General features: G+C 39.4%; 1 protein-coding gene across 1 annotated transcript in view; it reads left to right on the forward strand.

Moving 5' to 3' along the window:
- The first annotated feature begins 3,395 nt into the window (after positions 1-3,395).
- Positions 3,396-19,245, forward strand: part of mllt10 (MLLT10 histone lysine methyltransferase DOT1L cofactor) — a 46,073-nt gene continuing 30,223 nt past the window's right edge. Inside the window, 7 exon segments of the mRNA XM_032503556.1 lie at positions 3,396-3,781; positions 7,934-8,013; positions 11,505-11,559; positions 14,913-15,022; positions 15,293-15,332; positions 15,335-15,395; positions 15,755-15,848. Coding sequence (XP_032359447.1) covers positions 3,619-3,781; positions 7,934-8,013; positions 11,505-11,559; positions 14,913-15,022; positions 15,293-15,332; positions 15,335-15,395; positions 15,755-15,848 — 603 coding nt within the window. The 5' untranslated portion in view covers positions 3,396-3,618.

The following is a 19,245-nucleotide window of genomic DNA, read 5'->3' on the forward strand; positions in this document are numbered from 1 at the left end:
AACTTACTGTATTAGCTGTATTGATGCAACAGGGAGTTGGACACAATGCAGACATACATCCAGGGACGTTTGAATGCAGCACCCATATGAAGGGATGAAGAAGCATGTGTGTGCATGCTAACTTACTGCTTTGTCCTGGAAACACTTCCATTGTTTCAATTTAACTAGACTTAAATAATAATATGTGGGTTGTGTAAAAACTGATCAAATATGTCACTCAACATATATTTCCTTAAACTTAAAATAAACAATGTTAGGCTGTTTATTTGCTTAGCAAGGCCATGGATTAGCTTAGTTTACATTCTACACCCATGAAAAATACCCATTCCTCATTTATTAATTTGATTGGGAAACAAACATATGGCATCTGTTTGAAAGCACAATTGCTTTAACATAAAAGTCCTATACTTAGCTGTCAGTAGTCATTTGTTGAAGCTTATGGGCTAAGTCTGTGAAAACATTCCACCCAGTGTGTGTGTGCTCTGCAGAAAACTAAAGTGGTCTAAAGCAAAACACACACACACACACACACACACACACACACACACACACACACAGTTTAAGAACAACATTTTGATTTTATTACTGGGGTGATGTTTCAGACAAACATTCCTTGCTCATGGGTCTTTATAAATGTCAAAAAAACACATAAGCCTTTAAAGAGATGGAGTTAGAAAGGCAATAAAGAACAGTTACACAGTTAAGTGTGTCCAACATCCAATGCCATAACACCATGCAATTTCAGATGCAGTTTACATAGAGGTCTGTGGGTGTGGGGGCTGCTTTTCCCAGTGTCTTTCCTCCCAGCGTGTTTTACACGTTCCTCATCTTGCACAGAAAGACCACAACACTTCACTCAGCCTATGCAAACATGCCCAGGAACCAATCATGAGAGCCCTCTGACTTTTTAAATCTCAAGAGATGGGAAGTCACATTTCTGACAATTCAACGTAGACCAAAAAAAAAAAAGACAGAATATATGAGGGAATATGAATAAGCATTCGAGCCGATTAAACCCTTTTTTATTTGTTGTTCCTCTAGTTCTCTTAACTTGCAAACTGAAAAATCAATGACATGAGAAATACCACAATCAAATATGTTATTTGAGTCTGTGATCTCAGTCTTTGGTTTATTGCTGCTCTCTCACCCAGGTATGTGCAAGTGAAATAGGCTACCTTGCACAAGATACAGGCAGAAGGTTTGAAAACCCTGACAGAGTCTGCCTGTGTCCTGCTCTATGGGCTACATTAGTATTCTGGAAAAATAATGCTGATTTTTCAGTGTTCTAAATCTGAACTATATCTTAACTATATCTGTTATACGGTAAGAGAATACGGTTGTGAGACAGCCAATTGCAGTGGATTTAGAGATCCTCATCCAAAAAGCAACTTGATGTACAGTAAACAACAAACAACAAAGCTCTAATATAAAGCTTCTAAGAGAACTGCCTGATTATTATATTCATAGAATACAATTATATAAAACCTCAGAGTGCCGTATGAACTGTTAGGTTACCAATAGTGGCTGGAAGCAGATAGTGTCACTGCAATTTTCTGTCTCAGAGAAAGCTCTACTCTGACAACCCAAGGAACGTTACGATTCGTGCAGACTTTGACTTAATCAAGTGCAAGTTGTAAAAATCATTTGCCATTTTCAGTGTTTCAGTAGCTGTATCGGCCCCTCCACAACCGCTGCCCCCTCCTTCGCCTCCCTTTGTTCTCTCCAGCTCTAATAGGTTTTCCCCTGCCACACACAACTCACTTTTTTCTGTTCCCCAGCTCCTCATCCCTCCCACACCCCTTTTAGTGCAGTGCCCAGTGTCGACTGGAGCATTTGAGCAATTTGAAATTAAAGCAAACAATGGGCAGGCACTCCCAGGGACCTCTCGCTCACCATATTACACGGAGGACGCTCGTGTGCTCTTGCACATTATTGGCAAGTCATTACGTTTCTCTGGAAACCAAGAGCGGGAGCCCGCTCAGAGAAATTGGTGATGCAAGCAGCAGCTGAGTGCTTGGAATAGCATGTGTGTGTGTGCGTGTGTGTGTTCAGGAGCATCCTTGGCAACAGCATGGGGATGCTGTCAAAACAAAGCTGTATTGACAGGTCTGATATGCAGCCTGATACAGGATTCTATAAGTCTATGTAGTAATTTTTAAGATAAAAAGATTCATTGTCACACTAAACAGCATTTTAAATTGCTGTCCGCAGACTACTGGCCCTACACTCAACAGACCTACACATTTTTCTACCATACTTAATCATATATAAATGGCATGGAAATAAAAAAACAAACAAAGTTCTAACCAGAGCTGTTGATTGTCCAGAGGTGTTATTTTTTTGTTGTATGTTGAGGCTATCATGTTTTTAAAGAAAATCTTTGTAGTTGTCGTTGACTTTAAAACTGTAGTTAAAAATTGTGTAATGGACAATAGAGTGAGCCTGTACTTTTTATTTTTTTTTGCAATCTGTTATGATGTTTACAGTAGGATACACATGTACAAACATAAATGACATCTGAAAAACATTCTGCATTAGGCTTCAGCTTGAAAATGAATGAGTGAGCCTCTAGCATAATCACAAATGCACTGTCCGCCCTATAGAGTAGTGGTATAGAGATGTGACAGTGAACCAAATGGCTTCTTTTAAGACAGGATAAAATAAATCACAGATGTAGAAAAATCCCACAGAATTTACTGCAACAACTAATATGTAGTGTAAGTGTCTTTAGTCTGCTTAAACCATCTAAACCAAAAGAGGGGTTTCTGTGTATAAATATACAGGCCGGTGATTTACGATTAACTTGTTATTTATTTTTCTGCCAGTTTCTCGATTAATCGGTCTGTGTATAATCCGTTGATTGCAGCGAGGGATGGCCGTACTCAACCTTGTTTTATTTTTTAGGAAACAAAAAAATAAATGTAATGCTCATTAAACCCAAGATTCCAAGTTAACTTATTGACGTGTTGTTCTGTCCAACTATGCACCCACAACCCAAACATGGTAAATAGGCCTAATAAAATGTTACAAAATAGCGAAAAGCAGTAACATTGTCTCTTATTATTTTCAATGCATCTGTGCTCTATGCATTACAAACGTATCTCAGTCCAATCGGCAGCTCAAGAATTACAGTCATTGCTGTTCAAATTTACGATTTTTAATAGGCCTAGTTCTCTGACAGTAATACACCACATCTTTGCCTACCTCCATGTTGCTACAGTGTTGACAGTGAACCGAGTAAAGTGAAGTCTCTTTGCTACAAAGTTTCAAACAATGTCGGCCATGTGGAATAAAAATTGAATGTTTGCTCTCGGCGACCCAATCCCATTCGTCTTTTACTTCCTGTCAGAGGGCACGCACATCCACGCGCCTTGCGTCATGACGCTTTTCCGGTTCTCCACGAAGTCCCCCCCCCCCTCTTCTCCTCACCGTCGCGCCGTGAAGTGGATGTTTTGGTGAAAAAATACAGTGACGAAAAGGGACGTAAATACATTTAAAACATGACATATCGAACGTGTGGGACCTAAAGCAGCGTAGCAAGGGAAAGAAGGGTGTATTGAGCGAAAGTTTCGGTTTATCTTTACATCGTATTCCTCCGCATGTCCGCTTTCTTCGTAGATGGTCTCCGGCGAGCGTTGTCTGGCGGTGGACGACGAGTTGTCGACGAATAATATGAAGGAGATGATCGGCGGTTGCTGTGTTTGCTCTGACGAGAGAGGCTGGGCGGAAAATCCGCTGGTGTACTGCGACGGACACGGCTGCAACGTCGCTGTGCATCAAGGTAAGCTGTGCTGTTATCTCGGTTAGGAGTTAGCTGTTAGCTTACAGGCTACTAGCGTAGTCTTGTTGCAAGGTTATGTAGCGCTCCATATGGAGCCTCCTGCGACTGCCCTAACCAAGGCCAGGCTGAGGTCAGCCTCTACGCACACAGAAGGGCTGTCCACTGTTTTGGCTTGGCGGCTAACTCTGCCTGTTTAATCAGATATAGACGATAGTTGGCCGATGCTTTATAAAAAGCCGTCCTGGCTGCGAGTCATGATATTTGTTCTGTATTCCTGTCAGAAGCTGTCATGTGGAATAAAGAGAGAGATAGAGGGATACTCTCCTCTGTTAAGAGGAGGACTTGTAAATATGTGATACCGTCCACTGATTACTAAATAATAGTCCAAACTGCATTTTATATATAGAGGTAAACTTATTCAGACGTTACTCTTTAAGTTGGGTGTCCAACATTTGGCTACATGTTAGCTTCTGGTATAGTGACAGTGCTGCCAAGACTCTGCTTACCCAAGATGACTCAGATGATGACGTCCAGTGTTTACAAATTTAACAGCTGACCATGTGTCCATTTGTCAAACGCAGGGGGAGACTTAAAACGGATGCAGTTTACACGAGTTTTTCTACAACAATTTGTTAGTGTTTGGACTGTGAACGAGGTCTGACAGAAGCATGTCTGTAAGCCAGCAGTTACAGAGATGGCAGGACTCAGATATAGTTACAGAAACTAACCCTAAGCAGTATTAGCAAGATGACTTATTATTATGTTATTATTAGATACTCAATCATGCCAAATCTCATAGTATTTAATTCATATTACGGTTGCATAATATTATCTCTGCCTGCCAGACATTATGATGACTCTGTAAAACATACTTTATGAGTTTGCCTAAGATTAAGTGTATTTTGAAACTAGACAGGGACGTTATTGTTTTTAGTAAACTGTGATACTCTTAATATCATATTTACCCCACCAAGCATTGTATACCATATTCTATTATCAAAAGCTCTTTCCAAAATGAAATGAAACTTGAGTTTTGAAGCTTCTATACAAAGTATTACCTAATATTGAAAGCAGCGATTGGACCTCAGATTAAACACTTATATCAAAACATGATCCCTTTGGTAAACATCCACAAAAACTTCCCAAATGTGGTCTGGTTAAATTTATTTTGTTTAATAACGCAGCACATTGTATCATTTATTTAATGTACATACTACTTTTCAGAGACACATTGCTACGTCATCTAGCCCTTGTGAATTACTGGTAGCAGACAAGCTATTAGTTCAGAAATAGACAGGCTTTTGATTCAGGTGAGCTACAGGGCTCTGTCATTTCATGCATTACCTTGACCAGATCTGCTCCTTTTATCGCCGTTATGACAGAAAACGTAAATGAAAAAACATGTTTGCCAGATACAATTATCAAGCAACATACAACAATGTCAAATGAGTGGCTTATTTCTGCATTTAAGGAATCAACAGACATTAATCTGCATTTTTTTATTTGAATAGTTTTGGGGTCAGAACAGTGGCATGTATTTAATACATAGAAGAGATTTATTAAAAAAAATAAAAAAAGAGCCAGGAGTGCTTCACTGAGATTGGGAAAGTCTCCTAATTTGACACTATATGCTAATACTATAGAATATACACTATTTACTAATGTAAAAGAACATTTTGGAAGATACATGCTATTTAGATTGTATTATGCAAGAATTTGTAATATTTCTTTGCAACGCACATGGAAAACAATGCAAGACATTCACTTAGATACATCAGTCAAATGTGAAATTATTATAACTAGTGTGTAGAATATTTTCTGATGTGTCATCATTTCCCATTGCTGGACAAAAGCCTCCATCAGCAACATAGTCAAAGTGTTATTAGTCTAAATGATTGCATTAAAACTAAAGTATAATTTATGTTTTCATTTTTCATCCCTTCCTAGTCTTTTCTTAATTTTTGCGAACACATTTATGATGAATAAAAACATGTCTCCTGTCTGTTTGAGCACTTGTCTGAATCTCACAGAAAAGCTTAAAATAACAAAGATCACATTCTCTATGTTTCATCTGTTAGTATGGCAATGAATACAAATCTTAATTGGATAAGCCAGCCATATTTATTAAAATGAGTCAGTTATAATGTGTGCAGCATATCCCATAACCAATTGGGACTTGATGTTTTTTGTCTGCAAGTCTGATCACCAGTTTCTCCATTTGAACTGGAAGTTTTGTTCTCAGAAATGTGTATTATAGCTGTGTAGAGGCAGGCTATTTAGGGTCGTACTGCTGTATAGGATAGCACCACCTGTACTGCATCTTCAAGTCTGAGTCACGCATCAGTGAAGTCACTGGGTGTCTTTTTAAGTTGCAGTCCATCGTAGGGCTGCACGATTATGGCCAAAATGATAATCACGATTATTTTCATCAATATTGAGATCACAATTAATTATCACCATTATTTGTTGATTTTAACCAAAACAAATTTCATACTCACATAGGCTATTTATAACTGCTTTCACATCCATATTGTGCTACATTCCTCCTATGTTGAAGTTGTATGTAGTACATACGTACATACTCACATAATTAAATAAATAGCCTAGGATATATAAAAAAAATAGGTATCTCTGTGAAAGATCCTCCTCTTGTTTTCAACAATAACTGATTAAAAGAGCTAGGGAGAAAAGGGCAGTGCAATGGACGTACTCAGAATGATGGCAGACTCATTATGAATGGGTCCAGCAGGCGCCGTCTCACATGCTGTTACTCTACGAACTGAAGTTAGTTGCATTCAATAACTCCTTTTGTGTTTTTCGTCGTGGCCGCCACAACAGCAGTTACCAGCGGAAACACTGGTACAAATATAGGTTTGCCTCTCCTGCTTAACAATATACAGTTGCGTTAATTATAATTAAAATTGTGGACAAATGTCAGAAGTGTGGACCGGCGGCCGCTGTGTCTCTCCGTGTTGCTGGGGGGCTGTGTGTGTGTGTGTGTGTGTGTGTGAGTGAATGGGGGCGGGGCGCGGAGAGTAAGAGGAGAGATACTAAAACAGGCTCGGCTTTACAGAAGAAATGGGTCATGTAACGCAAAATTAAACCATATCCATATAAACAACATTGCTTAGTTTGTGGAGAGGCAGCAGATGCGAGGACATTAGTCGCACCCTAGAGCCCTGTGAGCTAACAGACACTAACTAGCACCGACTAGCACTGGTTGCCGCTGTGGTCTGAAAAGCAACACAGACGGGACAAAATGTTGCGTTTACTGATAAAATGGTAAACCTTGTGACCAACGTAAAACCAACTGCTGTCTGTTGTGGAGTTTTCCTCACGTTACTCTGTCCTCTGTGACTGTACCTCTAGAAACTAAGCTGCCCGGTGCAGGGAACAACTCTGACTGGCACATGATCAGACATGGGTTTATGGAGCGGTAGATGGGCTTTGCAAAACAAATGGAGCATTCTATGAACGAAATGACGCATTTAAAATATTGCTCGATTACGCAAATTTGATCGTGGGAAGCCAAAATTGTAATTGTATAGCCCTAGTCCATTGTGTAAATCATATGGTTTGCTAATGCAGTATCAAAATATTAAGGGTTGAACAAACTTTGTAGGGTGTATGAAAGTAAAGAGACTTGTGGCCCTCTTCATGTAGCATCCACACAGCAGTGACTAAAATAGAAATGTGTGGAGGAGGTCCAGGTTGTGGGCTATTTGATGGCGAATAGAGTAACCAGCTTGGCAACGTAGGGCAAAGCATTATCATTGATGCCTACATGTCTTGACATTACCAGTGCATGACCAGTGATTCTGCCATTGTCCCAGGGGCTTAACATATTTTGTAGTGCAGGAAAACTGTGTCAGCTGTCACAGTAGAGTGATATAAAACACAACAACTGTGTGTTATACAGTCTGTCAGATCAAAACACTGTTCAGTTCTGCATTTAAACTAGTTTAGTCACAAGTTTGCCTTCTGGCACACAAATTGTTGGAAGTGGCGATTGTGTGATGTTATCAGGTGTCGTCAGGTTTAGTGTGGTTTCATTATCACTGGGTTAATGTTTTCTGTTATGTTAATTGTGGTCTTTTGTTATGGCTGTGATGACTTACTTTAACGCCCCCCCCCCCCTCTGTCTCTCTTCAGCCTGTTATGGCATTGTGCAGGTGCCCACTGGTCCTTGGTTCTGCAGAAAGTGTGAATCTCAAGAGAGAGCAGCTCGTGTGGTAAGGCACATAATCCATCTATCCATTCATCATTTATGAGTAAACTCCTGGAATAACATGAATGTCTGGCAAAGATGGTAGACCTCATGCTCTTTAACCGTGGTATCATTTGTAAATGCGCCAAGAAAATAGGGAAATGTTGGGTCATGTATTAATAGCGTCTGTTCAGAGGGCTTGAAACAAAACAGTTAAAATAACACAATGCCTGTTGTAAACATTGTACTGTTGTCATTATCATATGGGTAGTTAATACCATATCCTGTGCTGAAGAGAACATTTCTCTGAGTAGATCCAGAATAGGAGGTGTCCAATGTTTCTGAATATTTATGTGAGGAAACACAAAGCAAGGGAGGAGTCATTATTTAAGATGGCCTGTAATGCCTAATATTTGTTGGCAGCCTACACAGCAGGACTGGGTGATAACAGGTTGATAGCCAGAACCCCCTGTATTACTGTTGTTGCAGTAACACTTGCTATGTCAGTTATGGAAAATGTCATGTTGTCCAATTGAAGACCATTACAGTGGCCTGTTCAGGGAAATCTTATTCTCTAACAATCTAATTGAAAATAACATGCATAGTGTTTTGCGGGCAGTTTTTTGTTGTTGATTTGACAGGACTGTTTATCACTGCTTTAAGATAAATAAAACCTTCTTATGCAAATACAGTGATAGATGACACACAACAAATAGCCTATTGGCATACTGCCCAGCCTTACTCCACGGCTTCCTGGATATGTGTGGTTTACCACAGTGTGACAGATTCAAATTTTATCAATTAATCAGATTTGGCTGTTCAATATGAATGTTTGACTATTCCGACTATTGTTTCAGGTAGTCGGTATCATACAACACATTATTGAAATGGCTGCTCTTTAAACTGGATTTGGCAGGATGTTCATTGTGACAAAAGACGTTCACGTTATAAAGTTAACAAGCCAAGCCTCCGAGCTAACGCTGGCTAACTACTGTAGCCAAGCAAGATACAATTAAAACATGGAGGCTCTGTAATCTGAACCAGCGTGAACCAGGAAGGCCAACACACTTTTATTAACTCCCCTATTAACAATGGCAGCTCATAATGCCACAGTTTCACTTCTTCCATTTTTTAATTTCATTGCCTGTAATCATTGCTGAACAACTGCTTGACTTGAAGGATCTCGGTGACTGACGTTTCAAAGATTTCTTTTTCAGGGGACAGCCCCATTTCAGATGTATTGGAAGCTGTCAGTTACATTGTAAAGAATTGACTTCATAAAGCCTCCCTTTAGCTTTTTTAAAACGAGGAACCTAAGAACACACAAGTATCACACGTATCATTGTTTAACTCATTAGAGAGACTTAAAAACTTGTTTGTGTTGTTTCTTCCACAATGTTTGTCGTTTCATCTTAAACCTTTATACAGCAGAAGCTTATAGGCATTATATCAAGAGAAATTCTATTTGAGGTCTCCACAGACCATGTTCCAGCAGCATTTTCTGTGGCATGTGCCTCGTCCTGCTGTCCTTTGACCTTAGCCTGCCTGTCAGCCCACAATCTGTTCTGCACCAGTTACAATCATATGTCACCAAATGAGAGTGTCCAGTTTACCAACTCTACCAAATGCAATGCATTGTTTTGTGGCATGCTATGGTGTGCAAGCATTAAGCTATCTAGTGAGCATTATGACAGCTCATAAAAATGGTACTGCCCAGGCAAGAACGTGGCCCTGGAAAGCACTGCATTTCCAACAATGGCTGGACTGACCCGCTCTCTCTCCACAGACACACGTTACGTAGGACCAAAAGAGCTTAAATCTTGTACATGTTCTTTGTGAAACCACAAACTGGTATGGCTGGCTGAGTTTCAACTTATGACCTCGGCAAACTACTAGGACCGGTCGAGAGCTTCTCAGGTCAAGATTAACTTGCGTAGTTGTTGATACAGGTGCTTGGAATGATCTGCCGAGTTTGCGGTATTCATGTGCGGCAAAGGGCAAAGTTTGTCCTCCAGAAATTTAGCAGGTTTACTAGTTTTTTGTCTAACCTGTCACCTGATGCGGAAAACCAGTTTTTATTTTATTTACATGGCAGAGAAAATATGGGAGAAATGCAACAATGACCAGGTCACTTAAGTACATGTAAATGCATTGAACATTGCAAAGCAGAGTCTAAGTGTACAAAATCTTTACATTGCAGCTGATGTGTAAAGCTTTAGTCTTGTGTTTGTCCAGCATTCCAGGCTGTGCAACTCTCAACTGACAAATGTTCGAGGTGTTCCTTTAAAGATAATAACAATATACTTAAATAAATGGTCATTATATTCACAAAGATTTACATTGTGTGCAAAGTTGTCGGATAACTATAACTGGTAAAGTAAGTGATTGTCTGATTGACAGAGTGCATCATGAAAAAGAGAAATGCACGCAGTAAAGTACTCAACTTCCAGATTCTGCCTTGTTTGTTTAATGAAGGAACATTTGAGAAGTGTATTTACACTTGTTTTAATGGTTTTATGAGATTAAGAAATAAATGAAAGTTCATCTTTACTATAATTCGCTGGATAGGCCTGCTCAATTTATCGATTTAAAATCTCGATTCACCCTGTTCACGATTTAAATTTTTTAAATATTTTTTTTATGACTTTGATTCTCATTTATTTTTACAAACCGACTGCATCACAAACGCTACAACTTTCTTCCGTGAGTTTTACAGACTGTATAAAATAGGTTTTAAAGCGCTGCAATGCTCTCCCTCCTCTTTATTGAGGCATCTATGTTTACAGGCTTTTGGTGAAGCACAATGTGCTGTAGGTGCCAAAAGAAATCTATGTTTGGTACTGCCAATTTGTTTTGTTTTGTCATGGTTCATGCATGCAATAAACATTACACATTATGAATTGTGATATCAATTCTAAGCTGAAAAATAGTGATTCTTATTTTCCCCCGAATGGTGCAGGCCTTCCGCAGGATTTACTCTGGATTGAAATTGTGAATAAAGTATTTAACAGTACAGCGCTGTTTAACTTCAGAGTAAATAAAACAATAACAGTAATAATTTAAAATTGCATTCAGAAAGATGAATTTTAAGACATTGATGTAGAGTGTGTGTAAGGTGTGAACTCAGACATGCAGCAGAAAAGTATTGGCAGGAGAGAAAGGGAAGGAAAGAAAGGACATAAAAGTCTTGCTTCACACAAACTGTGCTCTTTGTAACACAACACACAGCTTTAAGATGAGCAACACTAGTTTGGGTGAGTTGAGCAAGAGTTGTCGGACTCAGAGCAGCGGAAATTGCCTGAGGACTTGTATTTGCTCTTGGAGAAAGAAACAATCTTAGGTGGCAGATCGTGAGGGTGTTTTCCCATAGAGTTTCTGGCCTTGTGCCCAAGTTGGGGTCCCTTGCTAGTTTATCTCACATACACGCATATTTGTCATACTTCTGTGTTTTACCTCCCCCTAAGTAGATGAGGTTGACCGGTTGTTTCTGACCTGTTGTTTCTTATTTATCCATAGAGATGTGAGCTGTGTCCCCATAAAGATGGAGCCCTCAAAAGGACAGACAACGGAGGTAGAATCCCTCTCAGCTACTTACACACACACACACACACACACACACACTCACTCACTCACTCACTCACTCACTCACTCACTCACTCACTCACTCACACACACACTCTCTCTCTCTCTCTCCCCCCCTCTCTCTCTCTCTCTCTCTCTCACACACACACACACACACACATCCACATATGGTGTGAGCCTCTTTTGTATTTTGTCATTAATTGCATGTCACCGGCAAGTTTAAAGGGGTGTGTGTGTGTGTGTGTGTGTGTGTGTGCGCGTGTGTGTTTATGAGGGGGCGGGCCAGGATGGTATAGTGTATGGACTGTGAGGAGTCTCCCCACTGGGTTCATTGGGAGGTCAGCTTGGTGGAGACTGTAAATATTCTGTGTGTGTGTTTGAGTCAGTCAGAGAGAGAGGCACAGCTGTGGGATTGTGTCCAGGCCTGCAGGGAGGCATCAGGACAACACTAACACACACCGTTTTACTACTTTCTTTTTTATTTTACCCTTCCCATGACCCCTCTCTCCCTCTCTTTTTCCTCCCATTTTTTCTCTCACCATCTCTTTCCCCTACTGTCCGTTTCCCTGATCTTGTCAGTTCCTCTTCCCTTGTTGAATCTGTGCTGTAGTTGCTGTTATTTCAGGTGGGGCAGTAATAAAGCAAAACAAAGGGATAAGAGTTTTGGATCTAGCATCTTAACATATAGCAGACAGAGAAGAAAGAAAATGCATAGATGGAGACTAAAGTTACGTTTACAGCTGTTGAAGAAGTTGAAGGAATTTGTACACTATAAAGTTTGAAACATAATCTGTCACATCTTTATTTTTAAGGGATTTTAATGGAAACAAGTGCACTTAAAAATCAGCAACAAGTTTACTTCATACCAGTCCGCTCTAAGAAATATGAGATATGTGACAGTATAGCAAATTGAAACTGTTTTATTTTTCATACTGATGTGGTTTCACTGTACATGCAGTTCATTGCCTGCTACAATAAGAAAAACATGAAATAAAGTTAGTCTCCACAGAAACTCGTAAAAGCATTCAAGGACTTGAGTCTTAGCGCTTTTCTAATTTCAAATCATAAATGCGCTATTAACAACAAAATGTAAGGTCATTGTCGCAACAAATTGGACTCAGATAACTTCTTGGAGTAAGGCATGTTTGTAAAGAGATGCTTTGTTGGGTTTTCGGGGGTAAAAGTGTGAATGCTCAGTTTGAGGAGGACGGCTGTGCCACTTTTATAGTCCTGTTTTATAGGCCTCTTCCAGATTCTTGGAGGGACTTCAAAACAACAACATGCTCTCATTTCACGCCCGCTGCCTCCTCTCCGTCCCGCCCTCTGCCCTCCTCCCCTGTCCCGCTCACCAGGTCAAAGGCAGGTCAGGGGTTCAACTGTAAGTTTAAGCCTGTTTTTGTTTCCGCTATGGGGAAAAACAGACACCTCCAGCGTAGCAGGAGACTCCCACCTCCATTTGACCTCCCATTGACCACCTTCTGCTCCTCCTCAGCTTGTCGTCAATTCCACCATGCCCCTCTGTCATTCTACCGCCCCCAGTTTGTCTTCACCGACAAGCAGCTGTATGTGTTAGGGCTCAATAAACAGCTACTTAGATAGATTAACTACCAAGTTGCGAATTAAAACAGTTACCACTCAGCATTTCAAAGTTGAAAAGTAAATGTATGTCCAATATGTGAAAGTAACCAAAACTGCTATTTGGCAGGTCTAGACCACATTTAGTTTGTGTTTGGTTCTCTGGATTTGGGCCAGAGAACTAATATCCATCATTGCCTTTTTGGTCTGGTCCATTTTGGGTTCACATTGAAAACACACCAAACGTTTGAAAGTTTCCTGGACTGATGCAACACATTCAAACTGCTGTTTTTGAGTAGTGCTTTGCTTCACTGAGTAGGAAGTAGGCCTGCACGATTTGGGGGAAAAATACGAATCACGATTTTTTAGCATAGAATTGATATCACAATTCTCTGCCATGATTTTTTTCTTCACAAAGTATGTGTATTGCACACACGAACCATGACAAAACAAAACAAATTGGCGGTACCAAACATAGCCTGTAAACATAGAAGCTTCAGTGAATAAAGAACAGTACAGTACAGTAGGCAACCAAAAATAGTGACATATAACGCATGTAACTAAATACGGCCCTGATACAGGCTCTATCTGAAGTTCTTTAACATCTCTTTTCAACATTTCAATCAACATGCTGCAGCTACAGCTTCAGTCTCTAGAAAAATGGAGTTTGTCAATTGCCAATTTAGGTATAGTATAAAAAACAGAATGATTTCTTAACACACTCTTTAACTGCTTGCCTTTCATGTCTTCAGCTGCCCTATCAAAATAAAGGCCGAAAATGCCCCTCAAAAAAGAAAAAAAATAGTGACCAGGGGTTAATCGATATTGCGATTCTATGATGAATTATCTTGCAAGTCTAGTCTGAAGGCTTTATTTTATCTTCACTGATGGCCACAAAGAGCTCAGAAGGCAATACCTGGACATGAGCATTTATCAGAACTGTACTGGACTTTATCAAGTAAAACTTTGCAGATAGAGTCGGAGGAGATGATGTATTTAGTGCAACGTGATGGGTGAGAAGGGGCCCTCATGGTCTCAGGACTCAAAGGGCAGTTTTACATTTATATAATACTTAATTCGATACATTGTTCACATTTCCTCCGGGACACCATTTCAGGCACAGACATTTATTTTGCTTTAACACCTGTGGTCTGTCTTGGTTTGTTTGTTTTACCCACACCAGTTCAAATAGCAGTGTTCCCACCAACACAAGTATACCAGACCAAACACAGAAGTGTATCAACGTCAGTCATGCATTTAGTGTAGAGATTTCACATTTGTTGGAGACTGTGCCATGAGTTACAACTCTAAAGAATGTGCAAGAAAAATAATCAATTTTTTTGTTTTACCCAGCTGATAAAATTCTGTTGGAAATGTACAGTATTGTATTCTTCAGTGTATTCTTACAGCTTAAGACTTACTTATTCACTGCTGCGAATGAGCCCTAAATGCTCATTTATCCTTGATGTATTTGTACAGTGCTATTTACTGTGTACTGTTTCGATGTTAATTTTTTTTTGTACTGTTTGTATTTAAATTGTACTCTTGCTGTAAAGCACTTTGATGGAAAGCGCTCTATAAATAAATGTATTATTATTAATATTATTATTACAGTCAGTTATTTGTAACTTACAACCAACAAATTAAACTAGTGGATAATAAATGTTAATTCTGCGCACTCTCATTAATATTCAATTTTGCCACAAACTCCCTTATGCTGGTACATAAGTGCAGAGGCTGATGGTTGTTTTCTGTGTGTATTTGCAGGCTGGGCTCATGTAGTTTGTGCCCTTTACATACCTGAAGTGGAATTTGCCAACGTGTCAACTATGGAGCCCATAGTACTCCAGTCTGTGCCACATGAGCGCTACAACAAGGTAACAAAATGTTTCTTTGCATTTAGACATTTCACAAAATTGCATGTACAAAGTAATTATGATGGACCAATTCAGGTTTTTTAACGTGTGTGGTGTGTGTGTGTGTGTGTGTGGTGTGTTTGTGTGTGTGGTGGTGTGTGTGTGTGTTTGTGTGTGTGTGTGTGTGTTTGTGTGTGTGTGTGTGTGTGTGTGTGTGTGTGTGTGTGTGTGTGTGTGTGTGTGTGTGTGTGTGGTGTGTGTGTTGTGTTGTGTGTGTGTGTGTGTGTGTAGACATGTTATATTTGTGAAGACCAGGGCAGAGAGAGTAAAGCACAACTGGAGCATGTATGACCTGCAACAAACATGGCTGCAGGCAGGCCTTCCAGTGTCACATGTGAGACCCATTCACATCACATTAACCTCACTGATAAAGAAGGAGATTGTTTCTTCTTTCCTCACTCAAACTCAAGGAATGGCTTGTAGATTTGATATACTTTTAGTATGTAGTAGCAAAAATCATTGAGTTACTGTGGATATTAGATTTTCCTTTATTGCAAACTGCACCGTCAACACAGCCCGATTTAGAGTGATCTTTTTTTTTTTTTTTTTTTTTAATGCCAATTCTGTTTCTGCTTGCAAATAATATTGTTTTGAGGTCATCACTTGTTGGTTTGATTCATATTGTGGTGAAGATGTTTCTCTGTTTGTTGTTTTACATCTCTTAAATTCTCTTCACACTCCTCTCTGCCACAGTGCCCAGTTTGCAGGGTTATTATGTGAGGAACAAGGATCGGACGCAGACAATGTCAAGTACTGTGGATATTGCAAATACCATCACAGCAAATTGGTAAGTTTGCTCTCATATTTTTGTCATATTCTATAGATTGCATGTCTTTTGATATTCTAAACTACAAATTGTTTTTATAAACGTGTTGCTGCACATGTGAGGACATACCCGATTTTTGTGTTGTGATTTAATATTAAGTTTATTATGAGTATTGACGGTACTAATTAAACAAGGAGCAAGCTTGTGTTTTTGTAAAGATGAAAGCATGAACGTACAAGTTGACATCAGTTCCCACACAAGTCTCGCTCACTCATCTATACACAGTCTTTTCTTGAGAAATGAACACTGATTATACGTTTATTTAGTTTAAGTATGAAACCACTCTGACTGGTGTTTGCATTGAGGGCCACAGTATTTGTTGCACGTGACTACATGTAAATGCATGACAGTGTCTTAAAGTGTGTGTAATTAACATCTAACAATTAGAATGAAGACCTATGTAATTTTTGTTCCATTAACTACAAGCACAGATGACTATGTAGTAGTATTGCACACATATTGGTTGTCTTGTGAATGCCTTTACACTTCTCTGCTGCCACTGAGAGATGACCCATCATCACCTCTTCCTTCTTATTTTTCTTGTCTCTACCTCCCTTACCGCTTCTCATCCGGGTCCTTCTCCGCTTTCTTCCGCCTCTCTATCTTTTGTCCAACCTTTCCTCCGTTGTTGGTTTCTCTTTCCTGCTTGGCCATATCCCTCCTTCAGCCACCTTTTGGCCTCTGCCCCCTTTTGCCTCCATCTATCTTTCTACCCCATCTGCTTCCTCCTTCACTGGGCTAAAGAATCCATCCTCCCACTGCTTGCTTCTCTTTCACCAGTCCTTTACCCTCCATCTACCCCTTTCCTTCTACTCTTATTCCTCCTTCCTTCCTGATTCTTCTTATCTGTCTAACAGTGGCCCGTGGTCCCCTCCGCCCGTGGTGTTGGGTTTGTAGGTGCTGGATAGGGTCATTTGAGCCTGGCTTTTACTGTAAGGTCAAACAAGTCTCATCAGGCTTAATTGTTATTTATTCCAACAGACTTGTCATGTCAGTTAGCTTTACAATTTGGTCAACAGTAGTAGTGACTTTTGTGCTGATTTACTTAAATTGGACACATGGTTACAATGTAAGTTTAGTGCTGTTAGATAAGCTTTTTCCTCTCCTTTTCAAGACGGAATAGGTGTACACAATGGAGTGATATATATGATGTAAAAGGTTAACCTGAAGAAGAAGAAAATCTCTTTGTCTGCTCTTCAGTTTTTTTGATACAGTATTTATTGTTTACAAACAATTGGCATTCTCTGCTAAATGCAGATTGCTGGTTTGTTGTCTATGATTGTTAACTTATCTTTTGTAGTCTGTTAGCCTTACTCTGACTATGCAACCAGCAGGATGCAAACCTGATGGTGGATAGCTAGCCCATTGTCAAGCAGAATTCAATCAGACAAGAGAAGAATGAAATAGACATATCAACACACAAGCCAACGACTGGATATGCAGAGGAAATGTGTTTTCAGTACACCGTTCACTGTAGAGACGACCTGTTGTGTTTCAGATTTTGTTCCACCTCTCCAATAGTTAACAACTTATCACAAGGTTTACAGATGTATTCATGTACACACACTATTTCAGTTGGGGGAGGGACACAAATATGAAAATTAGGAGCGTGACTTAACCGATATAATTTGTGGAATAGCTGTAGAATGGAAACACAGGACAGGCTGTATAATACACACACACACACACACACACACTTGCAATGTTAAAAAATGCTGATAGAAAGACTCATGCTGTTATATTGATTGTGTATGAATGGCTTTGGATGCTGGGGCATAATGTCATTAAGCTGGCTTTGTATGGATGATAGGAATGTACGAGAGAGAGAATCAATGAGAAAAGCAATGTTAGAGTGGGTTTATAAATTACCACTTGATGGATGTTTATGGCATGTTAGTATCATATGGTATTTGACTGGAATTTGTCAGTGGTCAAATCTAATTTTAAACTTAGATTAGCCTTGTTTGTTTTTGATTTCATCAAGACTATATAATTAGCCCTTATATCTAAGGAGTACTGTATATATGCACTGATGTGTCAGTTTTACTTTTCCCATCATCCATACTGGGTGTTGCTGGCACACAGTTGCATTTGGTTTCAAACATCTTCTGTGACAATGGTTGGCAATAGCAAATATTGTTGCATAACTTTCTGTCACAAGCTGTTCTTCCAAAGCAACCGATCTTTAGCAGTAAAAACATGTTAACAGTGCAGGCTAACGTACAGTATTTCAAGATGGCGCATGAATATGGAGTGTCTACCCCAGTTTATGCAAATGGAAATTTCAAGCCAAAAGGACTACTTGGAATTGATGGTGGTGGTAAATATTCATGAAAAAGGACACGTTTGTGAACGGGCAACGCCGCTTTTGATAATGAACAACTAAACATGTTACACACTGGACCTTTAATATTTGATGACGCATCTGGGACATTTTTGGATTTATTACAGTAAATCTATTACATATTGGACCTTTTAAGTTATATGTGTTGACTAGAAAATGTAACAGAGTTTCTATCCCAAAACATCTATTGCTAAAAAAGGTGCAAGGAAAATAAACTCTTAAAAATTTGGCAAGATTGAGTAAAACAGAGTGGTTCAAGTTAATTCTGCTTTCAGCTTTTTCTATAAGTTAATACAAAGTGTTTTTATTTTTTCCTGTAAGTTTGAATGATAATGTAGTGCATAGCAGTAGGACCGTAATTGATTAATTCTTTTGTAGGTGTTTGTATCAGTATGGAAATGGAAATTTAGACTTTTAATGGGAAGAGATTGCTATGTGACTCAGACTTTGAGCTGTATGTGAGTCCAGAAAAGAAGGATTTATCCCATGGTGCACCAGGTTGCCTTGGAGAGTCAGTTTTACATGAAATGCCAAAAGGCACAGTCTTTGGTCATAGATCTGTACTATTGAATAGAGACTGGGTAAAACATGCCTTGATCTATGCCTGGAGGTAATTTGTCTGTAATTTCAGGATGTAGTTGTTTATCACCATGGCAACAGATTCTATGAGCAAGAGCAAGTTGACTTAGACTGAAATCGATAACCAAGACTCCTTAAAAGCGTCCCACGATGCCTCTTTAGATCCTAGTTTTGGAATAGGAGTTAACAATAGTGGTTGTGGGTTTTTACTGGTGCCCTAAATCCAGAATTTCTTTTTCTTTTAATGTGTAGTATTCATAGTTATTGTACACTAATGGGTACATTTGGTCAATTAAAGGAAAATATAAAAGAAATGGCTTTTTCTACAGTGGAGGTATAATTTATTTTTGTTTAAATACTACCACCATGCTTTTGGCCTTGACCAACTGACACTTTGCTGGTTTGAAAGACATGATGTCTCTCTCTCATGGGTGG

Source organism: Etheostoma spectabile, chromosome 22, assembly GCF_008692095.1.
Source record: "Etheostoma spectabile isolate EspeVRDwgs_2016 chromosome 22, UIUC_Espe_1.0, whole genome shotgun sequence".
In the NCBI taxonomy this organism is placed as follows: domain Eukaryota; kingdom Metazoa; phylum Chordata; class Actinopteri; order Perciformes; family Percidae; genus Etheostoma; species Etheostoma spectabile.